This window comes from Cetorhinus maximus, chromosome 2, assembly GCF_964194155.1.
Source record: "Cetorhinus maximus chromosome 2, sCetMax3.hap1.1, whole genome shotgun sequence".
Classification (NCBI taxonomy): Eukaryota; Metazoa; Chordata; class Chondrichthyes; order Lamniformes; family Cetorhinidae; genus Cetorhinus; species Cetorhinus maximus.
In genome coordinates, this window is record NC_135880.1 from 2,016,530 (window position 1) to 2,040,254 (window position 23,725).

The window sequence follows — 23,725 nt, forward strand, 5'->3', positions numbered from 1 at the left end:
GGAGATGGAGAGCGAGGGAGGGGGAGATGGAGAGCGAGGGAGTGGGAGATGGAGAGCGAGGGAGGGGGAGATAGAGACAGAAAGGGAGGGGGAGGTGGAGAGCGAGGGAGGGGGAGGTGGAGAACGAGGGAGGGGGAGATGGAGAGCGAGGGAGGGGGAGATGGAGAGAGAGGGAGGGGGAGATGGAGAGAGAGGGAGGGGGAGATGGAGAGAGAGGGAGGGGGAGATGGAGAGAGAGGGAGGAAAGAGGGAGAGAGAGGGAGGGAGGGTGGGAAGAAAGAGGGAGTTAGAGAGAAGAATGGAGGGAGCAAAGAGGGAGATAGGGAGAGGGAGATAGAGGGAGGGAGGGAGGAACGATGTAGAAAGAGGGGGGAACGGAGGAAAGACTGAGAAAGAGGGAGGGAAGGAGGAAACAGGGAGAAAGTGGGAGGGAGGGGTAAAAAGGGAGCAAGGGGGGTTAAAATGGTGGGAGCGAGGGGGAAAGAGGCAGGGGGGATGGGTGAAAGAGGGAAGGGGATAGAGGGAGGGAGGGAGGGGGGAAACGGAGGGAGGGGAAAGAGGCAGGGAGTAAGGGGTTTAAAGAGGGTGGAAGGAGGGGGAGATTGAGGGAGGAAGGGGAAGAAAGAGGAGTGAGGGAGAGAAAGAGGGAATGAAGGAGGGGGAGAAGGAGGGAGGGAGGGGGAAAGAGGGAGGGAAAGTGGGAGGGTGAGAGGGTGAATGAGGGAGGGGGAAGGAGGGCAAAGAGGGAGGCAGGGGAGGGGGAGAGGGAGGGTGGAAAAGAGGGAGCAAGGGAAGGAGGAATGGGAGGTAGGGAGGCAGGGGGAAAGAGAGGGAAAGATTGAGGGAGGAAGGGTGAAAGAACGAGGGGACAAAGGTAGGGAGCGAGGGGGCACAGAGGGAGGGGGAGGAAAGAGGGAAGGAAGGAGGGGAAAAGAGGGAAGGAGGGACAGTGAAAGAGGGAGGGAGGGAGGAAAGAGGGAGGGACAGTGGGTGGGGGAACGAGAGAGGGGTTAGGGAGAGGGTCAGGGAGGGTGCAAAGTGGGAGGGAGGAGGGAAAAGAGGGAGGATGGGAGGGGGAAAGAGGAAAGGTGGAAAGAGGGACAGAGGGAGGAAAGAGGGAGGGTAAGAGAAGGAAAGAGGGAGGGGGAAGGAGAGGGAAAGAGGGAGGGGAGGGAGATAGAAATGAAGGGGAGAGAGGAGTGAGGGGGAGGGAGAAAGAGAGGGAGGGTGAAATGGAGAAGAGGGAGGGGGAGGGTTGGGGAGAGAGGGGGGAGGAGTTGTGAGAGGGAGGGGGATGGGGAGAAAGAAGGAGGGGCAGGTGGGAGAGGGGGAGGCGGAGGGAATGAGAGGGGGAGAGAAGTGGGGGAGAGAACAGAATGGGGTGAAAGAGGGACAGGGAGAGAGAGAAAGAGAGATGGAGAGAAGGGAGAGAGAGAACAGGAGGAGGAGAAAGAGGGACGGGGAGAGAGAATGAGGAGATGGGGAGACAGGAAAAGTGTGGATGGAGTTGGGGGAGAGAGCGGGAGAGATAGGGAGTGGGGAGAGGGAAAAAGGTAGGAGGGGAGAGAGAGGGAGTGAAAGAGGGAAAAGGGAGGGGGTGAGAGAGAGGGAGGGTGAGAGAGAGATGGCGGGGGGAGAGAGAGAGGAGGGAGGGAGAGGGAAGGAGAGAGAGAGAGAGGCCAAGAGAGAAGCGGAGAGGAAGAGAGGCAGAGAGAGGGAGAGATGGAGAGAGCGAGAGAGAAGGGGAGAGAGGGAGAGAGAGAGTGGGAAGGAGAAAAAGGGTGAAGGGGAGAAAAAGGGCGAGGGAGAGAGCGGGAGGGAGAAAGATGGGGAGAGAGAGAGATAGAGAGAGAGGGAGGTGGAGGGAGGGAGCGAGAGAGCAAGTGGGAGTGAGAGAGAGAGAAGGAGGGGAGAGAGGGATAGAGGGACAGAGAGAGAGTGAGGGTGAGGGAGAGAGGGAGGGAGAGAGGGAAAGAAGGAGGGGAAGAGAAAGAAGGAGAGAGGCAGGAAGAGAGAGGTGGAGAGAGAGAGAGATGGATCGAGAGAGGGAGGGAGAGCGGGAGAGATCGTGACAGAGTGAGAGGGAGAGTGAGAAAGGGAGGGGGGAGAGAGAATGAGTGAGGGAGAGAGTGAGGGAGGGAGGGAGAGAGAGAGGGAGGGAAGGAGAGATAGATGGGGAGAAAGGGGGAGAGAGAAGGAGGGAGATTGAGAGCGAGAGAGGGAGGGAAAGAGGAAGAGAGAAGGAGAGAGAGAGGGAAAAAGGGAGGGAGTGGGAGGGTGAGAGGGAGAGGGAAGGTGAGAGGGAGAGGTGAGAAGTAGGTAGAGTGGGTGGGAGAGAGGGAGTGAGAGAGGGAGGGAGAAAGAGAGGCAGGAAAGCGACAAAGGGAGGAGGGAGGGAGAGAGAGAGGGAAGGAGGGAGGTGGGGAGAGAGAGAGGGAGACAGAGTGGGGAGAGAAGGAGATGGGGAGGGAGAGAGTGGGAGAGAGAGAGAAAGAGGGAGACAGGGAAAGATGGAGGGAGGAAGAGAGGGAAAAAGAGGGGTAGAGAGGGAGAGATGGAGGAGAGAGAAGAGGAAAGAGGGGGAGAGGGAAAGGGAAAGTGAGGGTAGGCAAGGGTGGGAGGGAGACGGGGAGGGAGATAGGGCAGGAGAGAGAGAGGGAGGTAGAGAGGGAATTAGAGTGGGAGGTAGGGAGGGATGGAGAGACTGATTGAGACTTGGCAAGAGAGGGAGGGGGAGAGAGAGTAGGAGAGGGAGAGAGGGGGGAAAGATGGAGATGGGTGAGGGGTAGAGGGAGAGAGGGAGAGGGTGGGAGAGAGGATGGGAGAGAGAGAGAGAGAGAGGAGGGAGAGAAAGAGGGCAAGGGTAAGAGTGGGAGGGAAAGAAGGAGAAAGGGGGGAGAGCGAGAGGGAGGGAGGGAACGAGTGGGAGGGACGGAGAGAGGGAAAGGGAGCAGGGCAGAGGGAGGGAGGGTGAGAGAGAGGGAGAGAGCAAGGGAGGAGAGAGAGAAGGAGGGAGACAGGGAGGGAGGGGGAGATAGAGAGGAGGATGAGAGAGGGAGGGAGTGAAGGAGAGGGAGAGTAAGGGACGGGGAGAGAGAGGAGGGTGAGAGAGAGGGAGGGAGATAGATAGAGGTAGGGAGAGAGGCATTGAGAGGGGGAGTGGGAGGAAGAGAGGCAGAGATAGTTGGAAAGGGAGGGAGAGAGAGCGTAAGAGGGGGGAGAGGGAAAGAGACTCTGTTTGATAGTTCTCTTTGAATTATCTACTGAGCATTCTGGGGCTGACTGTTGTTTCTTGTTTTAAGACCCCAGCACGTTTGCGAGGGATTTTTCCACTGGATATCTGATTGGAGAGATTTTGAACAAGCACCAACTACAGGATGATTTTGATCAGTTCTCCAAGGGCAGGTGACAAAGTTTACCGTCTCCCTCTGTTCAGGCATTATTAGAGATACCACCTGGAACACAGGCAACACGGATCATGTAGCACAGACTCGATAGACATTGTGACAACATTGGGCAGTAACAGTAGTAAAAATTGTAACGTTACCTTGATGTTAAAGAAGTATTGTGGAGCTGTGCTGTTCTGCCTATTTAGAGAGACAGTTACATATAAACATACAAACATATGAATTAGGAGCAGGAGGAGGTCACTCGGCCCCTCGAGCCTGCTCCACCATTCAATAACATCATGGCTAATCTGATTGTAACCCCAACCCCACATTCTTGCCTACCCCTGATAACCTTTCACCCCCTTTGCTTATCAAGAATCTATCTACTTCTACCTTAAAGATATTCAAAGACTCTGTTTCAACCACCTTTTGAGGAAGAGAGTTCCAAAGTCTCACAATCCTCTGAGAGAATTTCTTTTTCCTCATCTCTGTCTTAAATGAATAACCTCTTATTTTTAAACAGTGACCCTTAGTTCTAGATTCTCCCACACGAGGAAACATCCTCTCCATATCCACCCTGTCAAGTCCCCTCAGGATCTTATATGTTTCAATCAAGTTGCCTCTTACTCTTCTAAACTCCAGCGATACAAACCTAGTCTGTCCAACTTTTCCTCATAAGACAACCCGCCCATTCCAGGTATTCACAGTGGCACAGAATCTTTACAGTGCAGAAGGAGGCCATTTGGCCCACTGAGTCTGCACTGCCTCTCTGAAAGAGCATTCAACCTAGTCCCACTTCCCTGCCTTATCCTCATAACCTTACACATTCTCTCTTCTCAGGTAGCAATCCAATTCCCTTTTGAATACCTCAATCGAACCTGCCTCCACCACCCTTTCAGGAAGTTTGTTCCAGACTCTAGCCGCACCCTGGGTAAAAAAATTTTTTCCTCCCGTCACATTTACCCCTTTTCACAGAATCACAGTGCAGAAGAGGCTCTTCGGCCCATCGAGTCTGCACCGACACGTGAGAAACACCTGACCTACCTACCTAATCTCATTTACCAGCACTTGGCCCATAGCCTTGAATGTTATGATGTGCCAAGTGCTCATCCAGGTACTTTTTAAAGGATGTGAGGCAACCCGCCTCCACCACCCTCCCAGGCAGCACATTCCAGACTGTCACCACCCTCTGGGTAAAAAAGTTTTTCCTCACATCCCCCCCTAAATCTCCTGCCCCTCACCTTGAACTTATTCCCCCTTGTGACTGACCCTTCAACTAAGGGGAACAGCTGCTCCCTATCCACCCTATCCATGCCCCTCATAATCTTGTACACCTCGATCAGGTCGCCCCTCAGTCTTCTCTGCTCCAACGAAAACAACCCAAGTCTATCCAACCTCTCTTCATAACTTAAATGTTTCATCCCAGGCAACATCCTGGTGAATCTCCTCTGCACCCCCTCCAGTGCAATCACATCCTTCCTATAATGTGGCGACCAGAACTGCACACAGTACTCCAGCTGTGGCCTCACCAAGGTTCTATACAACTCCAACATGACCTCCCTACTTTTGCCAATTATTTTGAGCCTGTGCCCTCTAGTTCTTGATCTTCTCTTGAGTTGGAACAGTTTCCTCACTATTTACCCTGACCATACCCCTCAGGATCTTGTATACCTCTATCAAGTCTTCTCTCAGCCTTTTTTTTCCCAAGGAAAAGGGTTCCAAACTCGCCAACTTATCCTCATAGTTTTTTTTATCCCAGGAATCATTTTTGTGAATCTCCCTGTACTCTCTCCAAAGCCTTCACATCCTTCCTCAAGTATGGTGCCCACAAATGGACGCAGTACTCCAGGTGAGGCCTAACTAGTGTCTTGTACATGTTCAACATGACCTCCGTACTCTTGTACTCAATGCCACTATTAATAAAACTTAAGATCCTATATGCTTTATTAACTGCTCTCTCAACATGCGCTGCCATCTTCAGTGGCTTACTTACATATGCATCAAGGTCCCTCTGTTCCTGCACCTCCTTTAGAGGCTCTCCCTTTATTTTATACTGTCTCACCATATTTTTCCTGCCAAAACGAATCACCTCACACTTCTCTGCACTGAACTGCACCTGCCACTTGTCTGCCCAATCCACCAACATGTCTATGTCCTCTTGAAGTTCAAGACTATCCTCGTCACAGTTGACATTTCCAATCTTCGTACCGTCTGCAAATTTTGAAACCATGCCCTGCACACCACTGTCCAGGTCATTAACATATATCAGGAAGAGCAAGGGGCATAATACTGACCCCTAGGGAACTCATTACAAACCTTCCTCCAATCTGAAAAACAACCATTTATCACTACTCTGTTTCCTGTCACTCAGCCAATTTCTTATCCAAGTGCCTAATTTCCCTTTTGTTCCATGATCTAGAATTTTGCTCACAAGTCTGTTGTGTGGCACTATATACAATGCCTTTTGAAAATCCATATACATCACATCAACAGCATTTCCCTTATCAGCCTTCTCTGTTACCTTCTCAAACAACTCCAGCAAGTCAGTTAGACATGTTTTTCCATTAATGAATCCATGCTGGCTTTCCTTAATTTTTCTGCACTTGTTTGAGTGACTATTGATTTATCCTGTACTATAGTTTCCAGAAGTTTCCCTACCACTGAGGTCAAATTGACTGGTCTGTAGTTGCCCATTTTATCCTTGTACCCCTTTTTTGAACAAGAGTGTAACATTCGCACTTCTCCACTCCTCTGGCACCTCCCCTGTGTCTAAGGAAGACTGGAAGATTATCACTAGTGACTCTGCAATTTCTGCTCTCACTTCCCTCAGTACCCTTGGATGTATCTCATTCGGTCCTGATACCTTATCCATTGTAAGTAAAGTTAGCCTTTCCAACACCACCTCTCGATTGTAAGTTCTTTTAATGGACCAGTTACCTCCTCTCTCACCTCAGCTTGGGTGGCATCTTCTTCCTTTCTAAAGACAGATGCAAAGTACTCGTTCAATACCTCTGCTATTTCTCCAGCTGCCACATGCACGTCCCCCTTTTTGTCCCTAATCGACCCTACCCTTTCTTTTAACACCCTTATATTATTCACATGCTTATAGAAGACCTTGGGATTCCCTCTTATGTTCGCTGCCAGTCTCTTTTTATGCTCCCTCCTTGTTTTTCTGATTAGTTTCTTCACTTCCCCTCTAGTCCTGATGTTCCATTTTATTTTCTACCTGACATCCATCGTACACACATTTCTTCCTTTTCATCTTCACCTCTATCTCTCTCGTCACCCAGGGCGCGCTGGATTTATTTTTCCTACCTTTCCCCTTCAAGGGAATATACCTTGACATTGCCTGCAATACTTGTCTCTGAAGGTGGCCCATTGTTCAGCCACTGCCCTTTCAGCCAACATTTGATTCTAATTCACTTGACTGGGATGGATTCTCATCCCATCGAAGTTGGCTTTCCCCCAATTAATTATCCCTGCTCTGAATTGTTCCCTGTCCTTTTCCATAATTAACCTAAACTTTATGATACAAAGGTCACTGTCCCCTAGAGGCTGTCCCACTGATACTTGATCCACTTGGGCCAACTCATTCCCCAGAACCAGGTCCAACAATGCCTGGCCTCTCGTTGGACTGGAAACATACTGCTGCAGAAAATTATCTTGAACGCATTTCAGGAACTCTCGTCACTCTTGTTTCTTTGCACTATTCCTATCCTAGTTTATATTTGGATAATTGAAGTCTCCTATTATGATTACTCTATAACTCTTGCATCTCTCTGTAATCTCTTTCCATATTTGTTTCTCCACATCCCTTCCACTAATTGGTGGTCTATACACTGCACTATTCAATGTTATTGCATCTTTTTCATTTCTTACCTCTAGCCAGAGAGGTTCTGTCTTTGACCCCTCTGGAACATCCTCTCTCTCTCCATCCAGTACTGTAATTCCATCTTTAATCAGTACTACCACCCCCTCCCCTTTCCTTCCTTTTCTGTCTCTCCTAACCACCTTGTACCCAGGAATATTTAACACCCAGTCCTGCCCTTCTTTGAACCAGGTCTCTGTTATAGCAATAATATCATAGTTCCATTTGTCAACCAGTACCCACAGTTCACGAATCTTGTGAACCACACTCCGTGCATTCACATACATGCACATTAGCCCTGATTTAGGCTTTTTACTTTCCCCCTTATTCTGACTCCATCTAATGACTCACTATTGCCTACTCTAATTCTATCAAACTCTCCAAGTATTCTGTCCACCTCGATACTACTCTCTGATATATGCTCGTTATCAGTTGATATGTCACTACTTCCCACTGCCAGTTTTTACATAGAATCTAGGAGCAGGAGTAGGCCATTCGGCCCTTTGAGCCTGCTCCACCATTCATCATGATCATGGCTGATCATCCAACTCAATAGCCTGCTCCCGCTTTCTCCCCATATCCTTTGACCCCTTTCGCCCCTAGAGCTATATCTAACTCCTTCTTGAAAGCATACAATGTTTTGGCCTCAACTACGTTCTGTGGTAGTGAATTCCACAGGCTCACCACTCTCTGGGTGAAGAAATCTCTCCTCATCTCAGTCCTAAATGGTCTACCCCGTATCCTCTGACTGACCCCTGGTTCTGGACACCCCCACTATCGGGAACGTCCTTCCTGCATCTACCCTGTCTAGTCCTGTTAGAATTTTATAGGTTTCTATGAGATCCCCCCTCATTCTTCTGAATTCCAGCAAATATAATCCTAATCAACTCAATCTCTCCTCATATGTCAGTCCCACTATTCCAGGAATCAGTCTGGTAAACCTTCGCTGCACTCCCTCTATAGCAAGAACATCCTTCCTCAGATAAGGAGACCAAAACTGTACACAATATTCCAGGTGTGGTCTCACCAAGGCCCTGTGCAATTGCAGCAAGACATCCCTGTTCCTGTACTCAAATCCTCTGGCTATGAAGGCCAACATACCATTTGCCTTCTTTACCGCCTGCTGCACCTGCATGCTTACCTTCAGCGACTGGTGTACAAGGACACCCAGGTCTTGTTGCACATTCCCCTCTCTCAATTTATAGCCATTCAGATAATAATCTGCCTTCCTGTTTTTGCTACCAAAGTGAATAATCTCACATTTTTCCACAATATACTGCATCTGCCATGCATTTGCCGTCTACTCTGCACCCTGAATTTCCCCTCAGGCTCCCATCCTCCTGCCTATTAGTCTAGTAAACCTTCTCTGAACTGCTTCCAATGTATTTACATCTTTCTTTAAATAAGAAGACCAATACTGTACACAGTACTCCAGATGTGGTCTCACCAAAGCCCTGTACAACTGAAGCATAACCTCCCTATTCTTGTATTCACTTCTCCTTGCAATGAAAGATAACATTCTATTAGTTTTGCTGATTACCTGCTGTACTTGCATACTAACCTTTTGTGATTCATGCACTAGGACACCCAGAACCTTCTGCATCTCAAAGCTCTGCAATCTCTCACCAGGTACATAATATACTTCTTTTATATTTGTCCTGCCACAATGGACAATTTCACGTTTTCCTATATTACACTCCATTTGCCAGGTCTTTTCCCACTCACTTAATCTATCTATATTCTTTGTAGCCTTCTTATGTCCTCTTCACAACTTACTTTCCTTCCTATCTTTGTGACATCAGCAAATTTATATAAATTGTAAAGAATTGAACTCTAGTACTGATCCCTGTGGCACACCACTCTTCACATCCTGCCAACCAGAAAATGACTCATTTATGTCTACTCTTTGCTTCCTGTTAAGCAGCCAATCTTCAATCCATGCCAATATGTTGCCCCCGACACCGTAAGCTTTTTTTCCACAATAACCTTTGATGTGGCACTTTATCAAATGCCTTCTGAAAATCTCAGTACAGCACATCCACCAGTTCTCCTTTATCCACAGCAGCTGTTACTTCTTCGAAGAACTCCAATAAATTGGTTAAACATGATTTCCTTTTCACAAAACGTTATGACGCGGCAGATGATGTGGGTTTGATCTGCCTGGCACACGAGGGACACTTGATCCAGCTATCACAACGGTTTTGCAATTTGTATTTGTCTCGAGATGCGTGCATGGAATTCAGAAGTAATTAATTCACCAAGACCTTCAGAGATTTTTAAAAAAAACTAAATTAAAATATTTATTAACAAAAGATGTCAAAAACATACATACAATTTCATAATACCATAGTACATACTAAGATTTCTATCTAACCTGACTCACAAATACTCCCTTGTAAGGCAACAGTCACAAAATAGATTTTAAAGTTAGAAAACCAGGCCAGCACAATTATTAGGGTTGGATGCAGCAAACTCATGGAGACATGCTGGAGGTGTTTCTGAGGTGGTTTCGCAAACTTCAGCTGGATGTCACAGGGCCCCTCTCAACATAGCCTTTCATTCCCCCTTATATACCTTTTCTTTCTTTTAATCTATAAATTTAATTGTCCCATATGTCTTTGAAAATGTACTTTCTCATCGTACAAAACTTTTCATGGTGCTAATATTATCAGTAATCTTTGGGAAAAATAAACACACTGCTTGGCCTAGCTTCTCTGGCTGGGTGTAAACATGCTACCATCTCTTTGAAATTCCAACTGCCCTGATTTGTCTAAAAATGCAAATTCTCCTCACCTCACATTCTAAGACTTCAGCCATGTTTATGTATTTAGCGTTTCAAACCTAGCCTCTTTTGATGAGGAAAAGCCTCCAGACAATCTCTCACACACACACACACACACACACACACACACAAATACACTCTCTCAGACACTATCCAAATCCCACTATTCTCTAGTCTCCTTAATTCCAGCTTTTTATTGATTGAATTCAAATTCCAACATCTGCTGTGGTGGGTTGTGAACCTGGGTCTCTGGGTTACTCACGAAGATAAAAGCAAAATACTGTGGATGCTGGAAATCTGAAACAAAAACAGAAAATGCTGGAAAAACTGAGCAGGTCTAACAGCGTCTGTGGAGAGAAAAACAGAATTAATGTTTCAAGTCCGTATGATTCTTCTAGTCCCACCTCGTGTACACAATAATCATACAGAATAATCCCACCTAGAGTACAGAATCATCCCAGCCAGTGGACAGAATGATCCCACCCAGTGTATAGGATACAGAATGATCCCACCCAGCGTAGAGAACCCAGATGGATTTCATCCAGAGTATAGGGTCCAGAACAATCCCATCCAGTGTATAGGATCCAGACTGATCCCACCCAGACTATAGGATCCAGAATGATCCCACCCAGTGTATAGGGTTGAGAATGATCCCACCTTTTGTATAGGGTACAGAATGCTCTCACCCAGTGTATAGGATCCAGAACATTCCACCCAGTGTACAGGGTACAGAATGATTGCGCCCAGTGTATAGGGTACAGACTTTTCTTTTCCTCATTCATGGGATGTGGGCTTCGCTGGCTGGGCCAGCATTTATTCCCCAACCCTAGTTGCCCTTGAGAAGGTGGTGGTGAGCTGCCTTCTTGAACTGCTGCAGTCCATGTGGTGTAGGTATAGCCAAAGTGCTGTTAGGGAGGGAGTTCCAGGATTTTGACCCAGCGACAGTGAAGGAACGGTGAAATATTTCTAAGCCAGGATGGTGATTGACTTGGAGGGGAACTTCCAGATGGCAGTGTCCCCATCTGTCTGCTGCCCTTGTCCTTCTAGATGGTAATGGTCGTGGGTTTGGAAGGTGCTGTAGAAGGAGCCTTGGTGAATTCCTACAGTGCATCTTATAGATGGTACACACTGCTGCTACTGTGCATCGGTGGTGGAGGAAGTGAATGTTTATGGAAAATGTGCCAATCAAGCTGGCTGCTTTGTTCTGGATGGTGTCAAGCTTCTCAAGTGTTGTGGGTGCTGCACTCATCCAGGCAAGTGGGGAGTATTCCATCACACTCCTGACTTGTGCCTTGTAGATGGTGGACAGTCTTTGGAGAGTCAGGAGGTGAGTTACTCATCGCATAATTCCTAGCCTCTGACCTGCTCTTGAAGCCACATATTTATATGGCCAGTCCAGTTCAGTTTCTGGTCAATGGTAACCCCCAGGATGTTGATAGTGAGGGGATTCAGTGATGGTAATGCCATTGAACATCAGGGACGATGGTTGGATTCTCACTTGTTGGAGATGGCCATTGCCTGGCACTTGTGTGGCACGAATGTTACTTGCCACTTGTCGATCCAAGCCTGGATATTGTCCAGGTCTTGCTGCATTTGGACATGGACTGTTTCAGTATCTGAGGAGTCGCGAATGGTGCTGAACATTGTGCAATCATCAGTGAACATCCCCACTTCTGACCTTATGCTGGAAGGAAGGTCATTGATGAAGCAGCTGAAGATGGTTGGGCCTAGGACACTACCTTGAGGAACTCCTGCAGTGATGTCCTGGAGCTGAGATGACTGACCTCTAGCAACCACAACCATCTTCCTTTGTGCTGGTATGACTCCAACCAGCGGGGAGTTTTCCCCCTGATTCTCATTGACTCCAGTTTTGCTAGTTTTGCCAGGCCAAAGGGTACAGAGTGATCCAACCCAGTGTATAGGATCCAGAAAGATCCCACACAGAGTATAGGGTACAGAAGGATCCCCCCCAGTATACAGGACACAGAATGATCCCACCCAGTGTATTGGATATGTAATTATCCGACATAGTGGGTAGGGTGCAGAGCGATCCCACCCAGTGTATATGGTACAGAATGATCCCACCCAGGATATTGCAGCCAGTGCACAGGGTCTAGAATGATCCCACCCAGCATATAGGTTATAGGATGATCCCACCCAGGGTATTGGGTACAGAATGATTCCATAAGTGTATAGGATCCAGAATGATCCCACCCAATGTACAGGATCCAGAATGATCCCATCCAGTGTATTGGATACTGAATGATTCTATACAGTGCAAAGGTTACAGAATGACCCCACCCAGTGTACATGGTCCAGAATGATCCCGCCCAGGGTATTGGGTACAGAATTATCCCATCCAGTATATTGGATACCGAATGATTCTATACAATGTATAGGATCCACAATGATCCTACACAGTGCAAAGGGTACAGAATGATTCCAGCCAGTGTATAGGGTACAGAATTATTCCACCCAGCAGTGTATAGGTTATACAATGATCCCATCCAATGTATTGGATACAGGATGATTCCATACAGTGTATAGGATCCAGAATGATCCTACGCAGTGCAAAGGGTACAGAATGATTCCACCCAGTGTACGGGTTATAGAATGATCCCACCAGGGTATTGGATACAGAATGATCTGATGCAGTCCAAAGGGTGCAGAATGATTCCACCCAGTGTATAGGGTACAGAATGAACCCACCCAGTGTGTAGGATCCAGAGTGATCCCACCCAGTGTACAGGTTATATAATGATCCCATCCAGTGCATAGGGTACAGCATGATTCCACCCAGTGTACAGTGTAGAGAAAAATCGCAGCCAGCGCATAGAATCCAGAATGATCCCACCCAGTGTATGGGGTACAGAAGGACCCCAGCCGGTCCATAGGCTGCAGAATGATTCCGTCCCCCCCCCCACCCCCCCACTCCCCCACAGTGTGTAGGGTACAGAATTATCCCACCCAGCATATAGGTTATAGAATTATCCCACCCAGCATATAGGTTATAGAATTATCCCACCCAGAGTATTGGATACAGAATTATACCATCCAGTGTATTGGATACAGAATGATTCCGTACAGTGTATAGGATCCTGAATGATCCTACGCAGTGCAAAGGGTGCAGAATGATCCCACCCAGTGTATTTGGTCCAGAATGATCGTACCCAGTGTATAGGGTACAGAATAATTCAATCCAGTGTGACTGATTCAGAATGAATCCACCCATATTATGGGATCCAAAGTCTTCCTACCCAGTGCATAAGATACAGACTGATCATACCCAGTGCATAGAGTTCAGAACAATCCCACCCACTGTATGGGGTGCAGATTGATCTCATCCAGTGTGTAGAATTCAGTATAATCCCACCCAGTGTATTGGGTATAGAATGATTCCATCCAGTGTATATGATCCAGAATGATCTGTTCCCAGTGCAACGGGTATGGAATGATCCCACCCAGTGTATATGGTCCAGAATGATCCCACCTGGTGTTTAGAATCCAGAATGATCACATCCATTATATAGGATCCAGAATGATCTCACCCAGTGTATATGGTCCAGAATAATACCGCCCAGTGCATATGATGCAGAATAATCCCATCCAGTGCATATGGTGCAGAATAATCCCATCCAGTGCATAGGTAGAGAATGATCCCACCCAGTGTATAAGGTACAGAAGGATCCCAGCCAGTGCATAGGGTACAGAATGATCCCACACAGGGTATATTGTCCAGGATGGTTCAATTCAGTGTATAAGATCCAGAATGAGCCCACCCAGTGTATAGGATCCAGAATCTTCCTACCCAGTGCATAGGATACAGAATGATCACACCTAGCCTATAGGGTCTAGAATGATCTCACCCAGTGTATAGGGTACAGAAGGATCCCAGCCAGTGCATAGGATCCAGAATGATCCTAACCGGTGCAAAGGGCACAGAATGATCCCATCCAGTGTGTAGAATTCAGAATAAACTCACCCAGTGTATTGGTTACAGAATGGTTCCACCCAGTGCATAGGATCCAGAATGGTTCAATCCAATGCACAGAAAGAAAATTTGCAGCACAGAAATTGCCCATTTGTTCCATCTTGTCTGTGCTGGTTGAAAAACAGCATCCCAGCCAAATCTCACTTCCTATCTCCAGGCCTCTAACCCAAAGAACCATCGGAAATTTACGGTTCAGCCCATCGTGTCCACACCAGCTGAAAAGGAAAAAAATAGAAATCCAGCCGCCCATTTTAACCCCACTTTCCAGCACCTATTCCATAGCCATGCAAGTTACAGCACTTCAGGCGCAGATCCAGGTACCTTTTAAATGAGTTGAGGGTATCTGCCTCAACCAACAACTTAGGCAGCAAATTCCAACACCCACCAACCTCTGGGTGAAAACGTTTTTCCTCGTGTCCCCTCTAACTCTTCTACCAATCACCTTAAAACTGTGCCCCCTGGTAACTAACCCCTCAGCTAGGGAAAATGGGGCATCCCTGTACGCTCTATCTGGGCCCCTCATAAGCTTGTACACCTGAGTCAGGTCACCACATGATGAGGGGCGGTGGGGACGTAAGGCCTTCCCTGTGGTTGAGGCGAGTTGGAGTTGCAAGGGCTGCCCTGAGGTTACAGACTCTGCTGCTGCTGCTGATGGCCCACAGCACCTCATGGATGCCCAATCTTGAGTTGCTATATCTGTTTGAAATCTATCCCATTTAGCACAGTGACAATGCCACCCAACACGATGGACGGTATCCTCAATGTGACTGTGGGACTTCATCTCCACAATGACTGTGCAGTGGTCACTCCTACCGATACTGTCATGAACAGATGCATCTGCGACAGGCAGGTTGGTGAGGATGAGGTCGAGTATGTTTTTCCTCTTGTTGGTTCCCTCACCACCTGCCGTAGACCCAGTCTAGCAGCTATGTCCTTTAGGACTTGGCCAGCTCAGTCTGTAGTGGTGCTACCGAGCCACTCTTGGTGATGGACATTGAAGTCCCCCACCCAGAGAACATTCTGCACCCTCGCCACCCTCAGTGCTTCCTCCATGTGGTGTTCAACATGGAGGAGCACTGATTCATCAGCTGAGGGAGGGCGGTACATGATAATCAGCAGGAGGTTTCCTTGTCCATGTTTGACCTGATACCATGAGACTTCATGGGGTCCAGAGTCGATATTGAGGACTCCCAGGGTAACTCCCTCCCGGCTGTATATCACTGTGCTGTCACCTCTGCTGGGCCTGTCCTGCTGGTGGGACAGGACATACCCAGGGATGGTGGTGGTGGGGTCTGGGACATTACCTGTAAGATATGATTCCGTGAGGATGACTAACTCAGGCTTTTGCTTGACTAGTCTGTGAGACAGCTCTCCCAAAAGGGACAGATGTTTGTAAAGAGGACTTTGCAGAATCGACAGGGCTGGGTCCTTCCAGTTTCATTCCTTTTTTGGGACTTCGTAACAACTGAGTGGCTTGCTAGACCATTTCAGAGTCAACCTGTGGGTCTGGAGTCACATGTGGGCCAGACCAGGTGGGGGCAGCAGATTTCCTTCCCTGGGTGGTGTTGGTGGACTGGGATGGGTTTTTTCAGTAGTTTGCAGAGGTTTCATGGTTATCATTAGTCTTTCAATTGCAGATTTTTATTGAATTCCAATTCGAGCATCTGCTGTGGTGGGATTCAAACCCGGCTCCCCATTACCTTGGCTTTTTAGATTATTAGTCCAGTGATAATACCACTATGCCGTCACCTCTCCTGACTTGCTTTGGATCTCATGAACTGTTGCTTTTCTGACCAATTTGCATTGTGGGACCATATCAAAAGCTTTGCCAAATTCCATACTTTAAACAAGCTATCCCCATCAACCTCAAAAAATTCAATCACATGAGTCAATCATGATCTTCCCTTCCCAAATCCATCCTGATTGTTCTAGATTAATCAGTGCATCTCGAAACGTCCCTCAGAATTTTCTTCAATAATTTTCCCAGCACCAAGGTTTTGCTGTCTGGTCCTGTAATTACTCGGTCTATCCCTCCCTTTTTAAACAATGGTGCAATGTTAGCTGTCCTCTAGTTCTCTGGCATCACACCTGTAGCCAGAGAGATTGGAAAATTACAATCAGAGAAGCCACTGTTTCTTCTCTTGCTTCCCTTAATACCTTAGAATTAGGGTTGTCAGCCCCTCAGGACTGGCCTGGAGTCTCCCAGAATTGAAGATCAATCTCTAGGACACTGCTGTGTGCAACCCTGGAGAGAGGGCAGATGAATTGAACAGGTATTTTGCATCGGTCTTCACTATAGAGGACACAAGTAGCCTCCCGGAAATAGCTGTAAATCAGGAAGTAGAAGGGAGGGAGGAACTCGGGAAAATTACAATCACCAAAGAAGTGGTACAGAGTACTTTGTTGAAGCTGTGGGCTGACAAGTACCTGGGTCCTGATGGACTTCATCCTAGGGTCTTGAAAGAAGTGCTGAGTGAAATAGTTGATGCGTTGGTTTTAATTTTCCAAAATTCCCCAGATTCAGGGAAGGTTCCATGAGATTGGAAAATAGAAAATGGAACTCCTTTATTCAAGAAGGGAGGGAGACAGAAAGCAGGAAACTATAGGTCAGTTAGCTTTACATCTGTCATAGGGAAAATGTTAGAAGCTATTCTTAAAGATGTTGTAGCAGGGCACTTAGGAAAGTTTAAGGCAATCAGGCAGAGTCAACATGATTTTGTGAAAGGGAAATCATGTTTAACCAATTTATAGGAATTCTTTGAAGGAATCACATGTGCTGTGGATAAAGGGGAACCAGTGGATGTACGGTACTTAGATTTCCAGAAGACATTTGATAAAGTGCCACATCAAAGGTTACTGTGGAAAATAAAAGCACATGGTGTAGGGGGTAACATATTGGCGTAGATAGAAGATTGGCTGGCTAACAGGAAACAGAGGGTAGCCATAAATGGGTCTTTTTCTGGTTGGCAGGATGTAATGAGTGGTGTGCCACAGGGATCAGTGCTGGGACCTCAACTGTTTACAATTTATACAAGTGACATGGTTGAAGGGACAGAAGGAATGGTTGCTAAATTTGCTGATGACACAAAGATAGGTAGGAAAGTGAAGAAGACATAAGGAGGCTACAAAAAGATATAGATAAGTTAAGTGAATGGGCAAAGATCTGACAAATGGAATATAACGTGGGAAAATGTGAAATTGTCTACTTTGGCAGAAAGAAATAAAAGAGAAGCATATTATCTAAATGGTGAGAGATTTTAGAGCTCTGAGATGCAGAGGGATCTGGGTGTCTGAGTGCATGAATCACAAAAGGTTAGTCTGCAGGTACAGCAGGTAATGAGGAAAGCTAATAGAATGTTATCATTTATTGTGAGGGGAATTGATTACAAAAGTAGGGAGGTTATGCTTCAGTTATACAGGGCACTGGTGAGACCACATCTGGAGTACTGTGTACAGCACTGGTCTCCTTATTTAAGGAAGGATGTAAATGTGTTAGAAGCAGTTCAGAGAAGGTTTACCAGACTAATACTTGGAATGGGCAGGTTGTCTTATGAGGAAAGGTTGCGCAGGTTAGGCTTGTATCTGCTGGAGTTTAGAAGAGTAAGAGGCGACTTGATTGAGACATATAAGATCCTGAAGGGACTTGACAGGGTGGATGTGGAAAGGATGTTTCTTCTTGTGGGAGAATCTAGAACTAGAGGTCACTGTTTAAAAATAAGTGGGTAGCTCATTTAAGAGAGAGATGAGAATTTTTTTCTCTCAGAGGGTCATGAGTCTTTGAAACTCTTTTTCTCAAAAGGCAGTGGAAGCAGAGTCTTTGAATATTTTTAAGGCAGAGCCAGATAGATTCTTTGATAAGCAAGGGAGTGAAACAGATATACCGCTTTGGATACTGTTGGGGGGAATGGCCTCTCGGGGAAAGCAGCAACAGCCAAATTCGTTGTACCATGGTTGGCTCTGCTGCACAGGGGAGGAGTAAAAAGTGTGGGAATGCAATAGTTATAGGGGATTCATTGTAAGGGGAGTAGATAGGCGTTTCTGTGGCTGCAAACGAGACTCCAGGATGGTATGTTGCCTCCCTGGTGCTAGGGTCAAGGATGTCTCAGAGCGGCTACAGGACATTCTGAAGGGGGAGGGTGAACAGCCAGTGGTCGTGGTACACATTGGTACAAACGACATAGGTAAACAAAAGGGATGAGGTCCTGAAAGCAGAATATAGGGAGTTAGGAAGTAAGTTGAAAAGTAGGACCTCAAAGGTAGTGATCTCAGGATTACTACCAGTGCCACGTGCTAGTCAGAGTAGAAATAGCAGGATATATTGGATGAATACGTGGCTGAAGAGATGGTGTGAGGGGGAGGGGTTCAGATTCCTGGGACATTGGGACCGGTTCTGGGGGAGGTGGGACCAGTACAAACTGGACGGGTTACACCTGGGCAGGACCGGGACTGATGTCCTAGGGGGAATATTTGGTAGAGTGATTGGGGAGGGTTTAAACTAAAATGGCAGGGGGATGGGAACCTATGGAAGGAGTCAGGAGGGGGAATCAAGGACACGAACAAAAGACAGAAAGGGGAATAAGAAAAGGGATAGGCAGAGAAATCAAGGGCAAGAACCAAACAGGGCCTCAGTGAAAAATAGTGGGAACGGGACAAGTAATGTTAAAAAAACAAGCCTTAAGGCTTTGTGCTTTAACACGAGGAGCATTCGCAATAAAGTGGATGAATTAACTGCGCAAATAGATGTAAACAGGTATGATATAGTCAGGATTACGGAGACATGGCTGCAGGGTGACCAGGGATGGGAACTGAGCATCCAGGGGTATTCAGTATTTAGGAAGGACAGACAAAAAGGAAAAGGCGGTGGAGTTGCATTGCTGGTTAAAGAGGAAATTAACGCAACAGTGAGGAAAGATATTAGCTCCGACGATGTGGAATCTGTATGGGTAGATCTGAGAAACACTAAGGGACAAAAAACATTAGTGGAGGTTGTATATAGACCCCCCAAACTGTAGTGGTGATGTTGGGAATGGCATTAAACAGGAAATTGGAGACGCATGTAGTAAAGGAACATCTGTAATTATGGGTGACTTTAATCTGTATGTAGATTGGGCAAATCAAATTAGTAAAAATACCGTAGAGGAGGATACAGTGTATACAGGATGGTTTTCTGGACCAATATGTTGAGGAGCCAACTAGAGGACAGACCATCCTCGACTGGATATTGTGTAATAAGAAAGGAATAATTGGCAATCTAGTTGTGCAAGGCCCCTTGGGTATGACCGACCATAATATGATAGAATTCGTCATCAAGATGGAGAGTGACGTAGTTGATTCTGAGACTGAATCTTAATAAAGGGAACTACGATGGTATGAGGTGCGAGTTGGCTATGATGGATTGGGAAACGTTACTTAAAGGGATGATGGTGGATAGGCAATGGCAAACATTCAAAGAGCGCATGGGTGAACTGCAACAATTGTTTACTCCTGCCTGGTGCAAAAGTAAAATAGGAAAGGTGGCCAAACCATGGCTTACAAGGGAAATTAGAGATAGTATTAGATCCAAGGAAGAGGTATACAAATTGGTCAGAAAAAACAACAGACCTGAGGATTGGGAGCAGTTTAGAACTCAGCAAAGGAGGACGAAGGGATTGATTAAGAAGGGGAAAATAGAGTACGAGAGTAAGCTTGCAGGGAACATAAAAACTGACTGTAAAACTTTCTACAGGTATGTGAAGAGAAAAAGATTGGTGAGGACAGATGTAGGTCCCTTACAGTCAGAAACAGGGGAATTTATAATGGGGAACAAAGAAATGGCTGACCAACTAAATACATTCTTTGGTTCTGTCTCCACAAAGGAGGACACAAATAACATACCAGAAATGTTGGGGAACACAGGGTTTAGTGAGAGGGAGGAACTGAAAGAAATCAATATTAGTAAGGAAATTGTTGGAGAAATTGTTGGGATTGAAGGCCGATAAATCCCCAGGGCCTGATAATCTGCATCCCAGAGTATTTAAGGAATTAGCCCTAGAAATAGTGGATGAATTGGTGGTCATCTTCCGAGATTCTATAGACTCTGGAACAGTTCCTACAGATTGGAGGGTAGCTAATGTAACCCCACTATTTAAAAAAGGAGGTAGAAAGAAAACAGGGAATTATAGACCAATCAGCCTGATGTCAGTAGTGGGGAAAATTCTAGAGTCCATTATAAAAGATTTAATAGCTGAGCACGTGGAAAACAGTGGCAGAATCGGATAGAGTCAGTTTGGATTTTTGAAAGGAAATCATGCTTGACAAACCTACTGGAATTTTTTGAGGATGTAACTAGTAGAGTTGATGAGGGGGAGCCAGTGGATGTGGTTTATTTGGACTTTCAGAAGGCTTTCGACAAAGTCCCACATAAGAGATTAGCGTGTAAAATTTAAGCATATGGGATTGGGGGTAGTGTATTGAGATGTGTAGAAAACTGGTTGGCAGACAGGAAACAAAGAGTAGGAATAAACGGGTCTTTTTCCGAATGGCAGGCAGTGACTAGTGGGGTACCGCAGGGATCGGTGCTGGGACCCCAGCTATTCACAATATAAATGATTTAGGTGAGGGAACTAAATGTAATATCTCCAAATTTGCAGATGACAGAAAGCTGGGTGGGAGGGTGAGCTGGGAGGAGGATGCAGAGATGCTTCAGTGTGATTTGGACAAGCTGAGTGAGTGGGCAAATGCATGGCAGATGCAGTATAATGTGGATAAATGTGAGGTTATCCACTTTGGTAGCAAAAATGGAAGGCAGATTATTATCTGAATGGCTATAAATTGAGAGAGGGGAATGTGCAACGAGACCTGGGTCTCCTTGTGCACCAGTTGCTGAAGGTAAGCATGCAGGTGCAGCAGGCGGTAAAGAAGGCAGATGGTATGTTGGCCTTCATAGCCAGAGGATTCGAGTACAGGAACAGGGATGTCTTGCTGCAATTATACAGGGCCTTGGTGAGACCACACTTGAAATATTGTGTGCAGTTTTGGTCTCCTTATCTGAGGAAGGATGTTCTTGCTATAGAGAGAGTGCAGCGAAGGTTTACCCGACTGATTCCTGGGATGGCAGGACTGACATATGAGGAGAGATTGAGTTGGTTAGGATTATATTCGCTGGAGTTCAGAAGAATGAGGGGGGGATCTCATAGAAACCTATAAAATTCTAACAGGACTAGACAGGGTAGATGCAGGAAGGATGTTCCCGATGGTGGGGGAGTCCAGAACCAGGGGTCACAGTCTGAGGATATGGGGTAGACCATTTAGGACTGAGATGAGGAGAAATTTCTTCACCCAGAGAGTGGTTGGCCTGTGGAATTCGTTACCACAGAAAGTAGTTGAGACCAAAACATTGTATGTTTTCAAGAAGTAGTTAGATATAGCTCTTGGGGAGAAAGGGATCAAAGGGTATGGGGGGAAAGCGGGAGCAGGCTATTGAGTTGGATGATCAGCCATGATCATAATGAATGGAGGAGCAGGCTCGAAGGGCCGAATGTCCTACTCCTGCTCCTAATTCGTACATTCTTATGCTGGTAAATTAATTTTGACATTAAAAAGGACTTTCTTGGTCATTTTCTTTGAATATTTCTCTTTAATAGATGTAAAAATATTGAAAATGGGGGAGAAAATGGCTTTTTGGCTGACAGCCAAGCACCATGCAAATTGGTCATGAGTCTTTTTGCTTTTGAATTGGGGTGGGTAGGCCGTATGTCACAAGGATGGATGTGTTGGCTGGCTAATGGCTGAAGCATGGGGTCAAGTCACATGATGAAATCTCCAGGAATACATTTAGTTCCTGTTGGCAAACCTACTGGGATCTATTTCATCTTGTCTTTGGGCTTTCTCCACCTTCAAAGATGCTTAATACCTTAATATTTCCTCCCTCACCATGCTTACCCCATTCAATGTGTCACACTCCTCCTTAACTCCAATATCTGCATCGTTACCCTCCTTTGTGAAAACAGATGGAAAGTCTTCAATAATAACGGTACTCACGTCTTCTACCTCCACACACAAGTTACCTTTTTGGTTCCTATGTGATTTTACTTGTTCCTTAATGATCTTCTTTCTCTTTATGTATTTATGAAACATCTTTGAGTTTTCTTTCATTTTGTTTGCTCTTATTTACAGATCCAGGGTAATCTCATCCCATGTACAGGGTGCAGATTAATCCTAACCAGGATACACTGCAATCCCATCCAATCTGTAGGATTATACCAAACGGGTGATGCGGTGTAGTGGCAATATCAGTGGCCTAGTAATCCAGGGTCATGGGTTCAAATCCCACAGCAGCTTTATATTCCCAAATGAATACATTTGGGAATATAAAGCTAGTCTCAGTAATGGTGACCGTGATAACTATCATTGATTGCTGTGAAAATTCATTTGATTCACTAATCTCCTTTAGGGAAGGAAATCTGCTGTCCTTGCCTGGTCTGGCCTACATGTGATTCCAGACCCACAGCAATGCGGTTGACTCTTACCTGCCCTCTGAAATGGCCAAACAAGCCTTTCGGCTCAAGGGCAATTAGGGATGGGCAACAATTGCCAGTGACACCCACATCCCATGAAAGAATAGAGAAAAAAAATCTACATGTTATCCCAGCCAGTGTACATTGTAAACTAAGACAGTGTACAGTATAATCCCAGCCAGTGTACACTGTAATCCATGCCAGCGTAATGTGTAGTCCCCACCAGAGTACTGGGTAATCCCATCCAGTGTGCAGTGCAACACCAACCAGTGAACAGGGTAAGTTGAACAATATTAATCTGTTCTCTGATCCTGTCCTCTGAATGTTCTTTGTTTTCCCCCCTACCCTGCAGGAATGCCATTTCTCAGCTCAATAACTTCCAGCGTCTGCTACCCACTCTGCAGCTCTTGGGGGTGATGATCAGTGACAATGTGGTGCAGGCACTGGTTCAGCAGGAGCCTGGTGTTGCCACACGCCTCCTGTATCAAATCTACATTGCTCTCCGGAGGAAAAAGAAAGCTCAGCTCTCTAAACTGGCCATGGAGACCATGAGACCACCTGCAGCAGCCAAACTGGCCAGCATCAGCAGCAGGATGTACAAAGAGGTGAGAGCCTGGCGAGGTGGCGGGGGGCAGAGAGGGAGGGGGAACTAGCGGCGGGAGGAGAGAGGGTCCAAGGGTGAAAAGACACACATTCACACAAACACCAAACTCTCACACACGCACATACAAACAAATACACACGCACACAACCACTTACACAATCTCATACATGGAGGCACATATACACACGCAAACCTGCACGTACACACAGACACTAACACGTGTGCACACACACACTCAATCTCACACACAGAGACACACACACACACACTCAATCTCACACACAGAGACACACACACCTCTCCCACATCTTGCTTCCTCCAAGGCCTCCCTCCAGTTGCACCATCTCCTCAAGATATGCCGAATGGCCTCCTTCTATGCTGTAACCTTTCTCTGGCTTCTATGGTTTCTATGGAGTGTACTGCAGTGCGCCACTTGAGTGGTCCAAACATCTGAAGCGCGTCTTCAGAATGCCTCTGCTTGTCTAGGGACCTTGTGTAACTGCTCAGCATTGTACCTCTCCTCCAAATGACTGAGGGTGATGCACTGGTGTCAAGAGCCAGTGTTTCAGTGGGTACCCCTTAACCCCCAAGCAGCC

General features: G+C 46.5%; 1 protein-coding gene across 1 annotated transcript in view; it reads left to right on the plus strand.

Moving 5' to 3' along the window:
* The first annotated feature begins 2,768 nt into the window (after positions 1 to 2,768).
* Positions 2,769 to 23,725, plus strand: part of spef2 (sperm flagellar 2) — a 314,152-nt gene continuing 293,195 nt past the window's right edge. The window contains exons 1-3 of the mRNA XM_078557229.1: positions 2,769 to 2,778; positions 3,303 to 3,405; positions 22,878 to 23,130. Coding sequence (XP_078413355.1) covers positions 2,769 to 2,778; positions 3,303 to 3,405; positions 22,878 to 23,130 — 366 coding nt within the window. The remainder of the gene's footprint in view (positions 2,779 to 3,302; positions 3,406 to 22,877; positions 23,131 to 23,725) is intronic.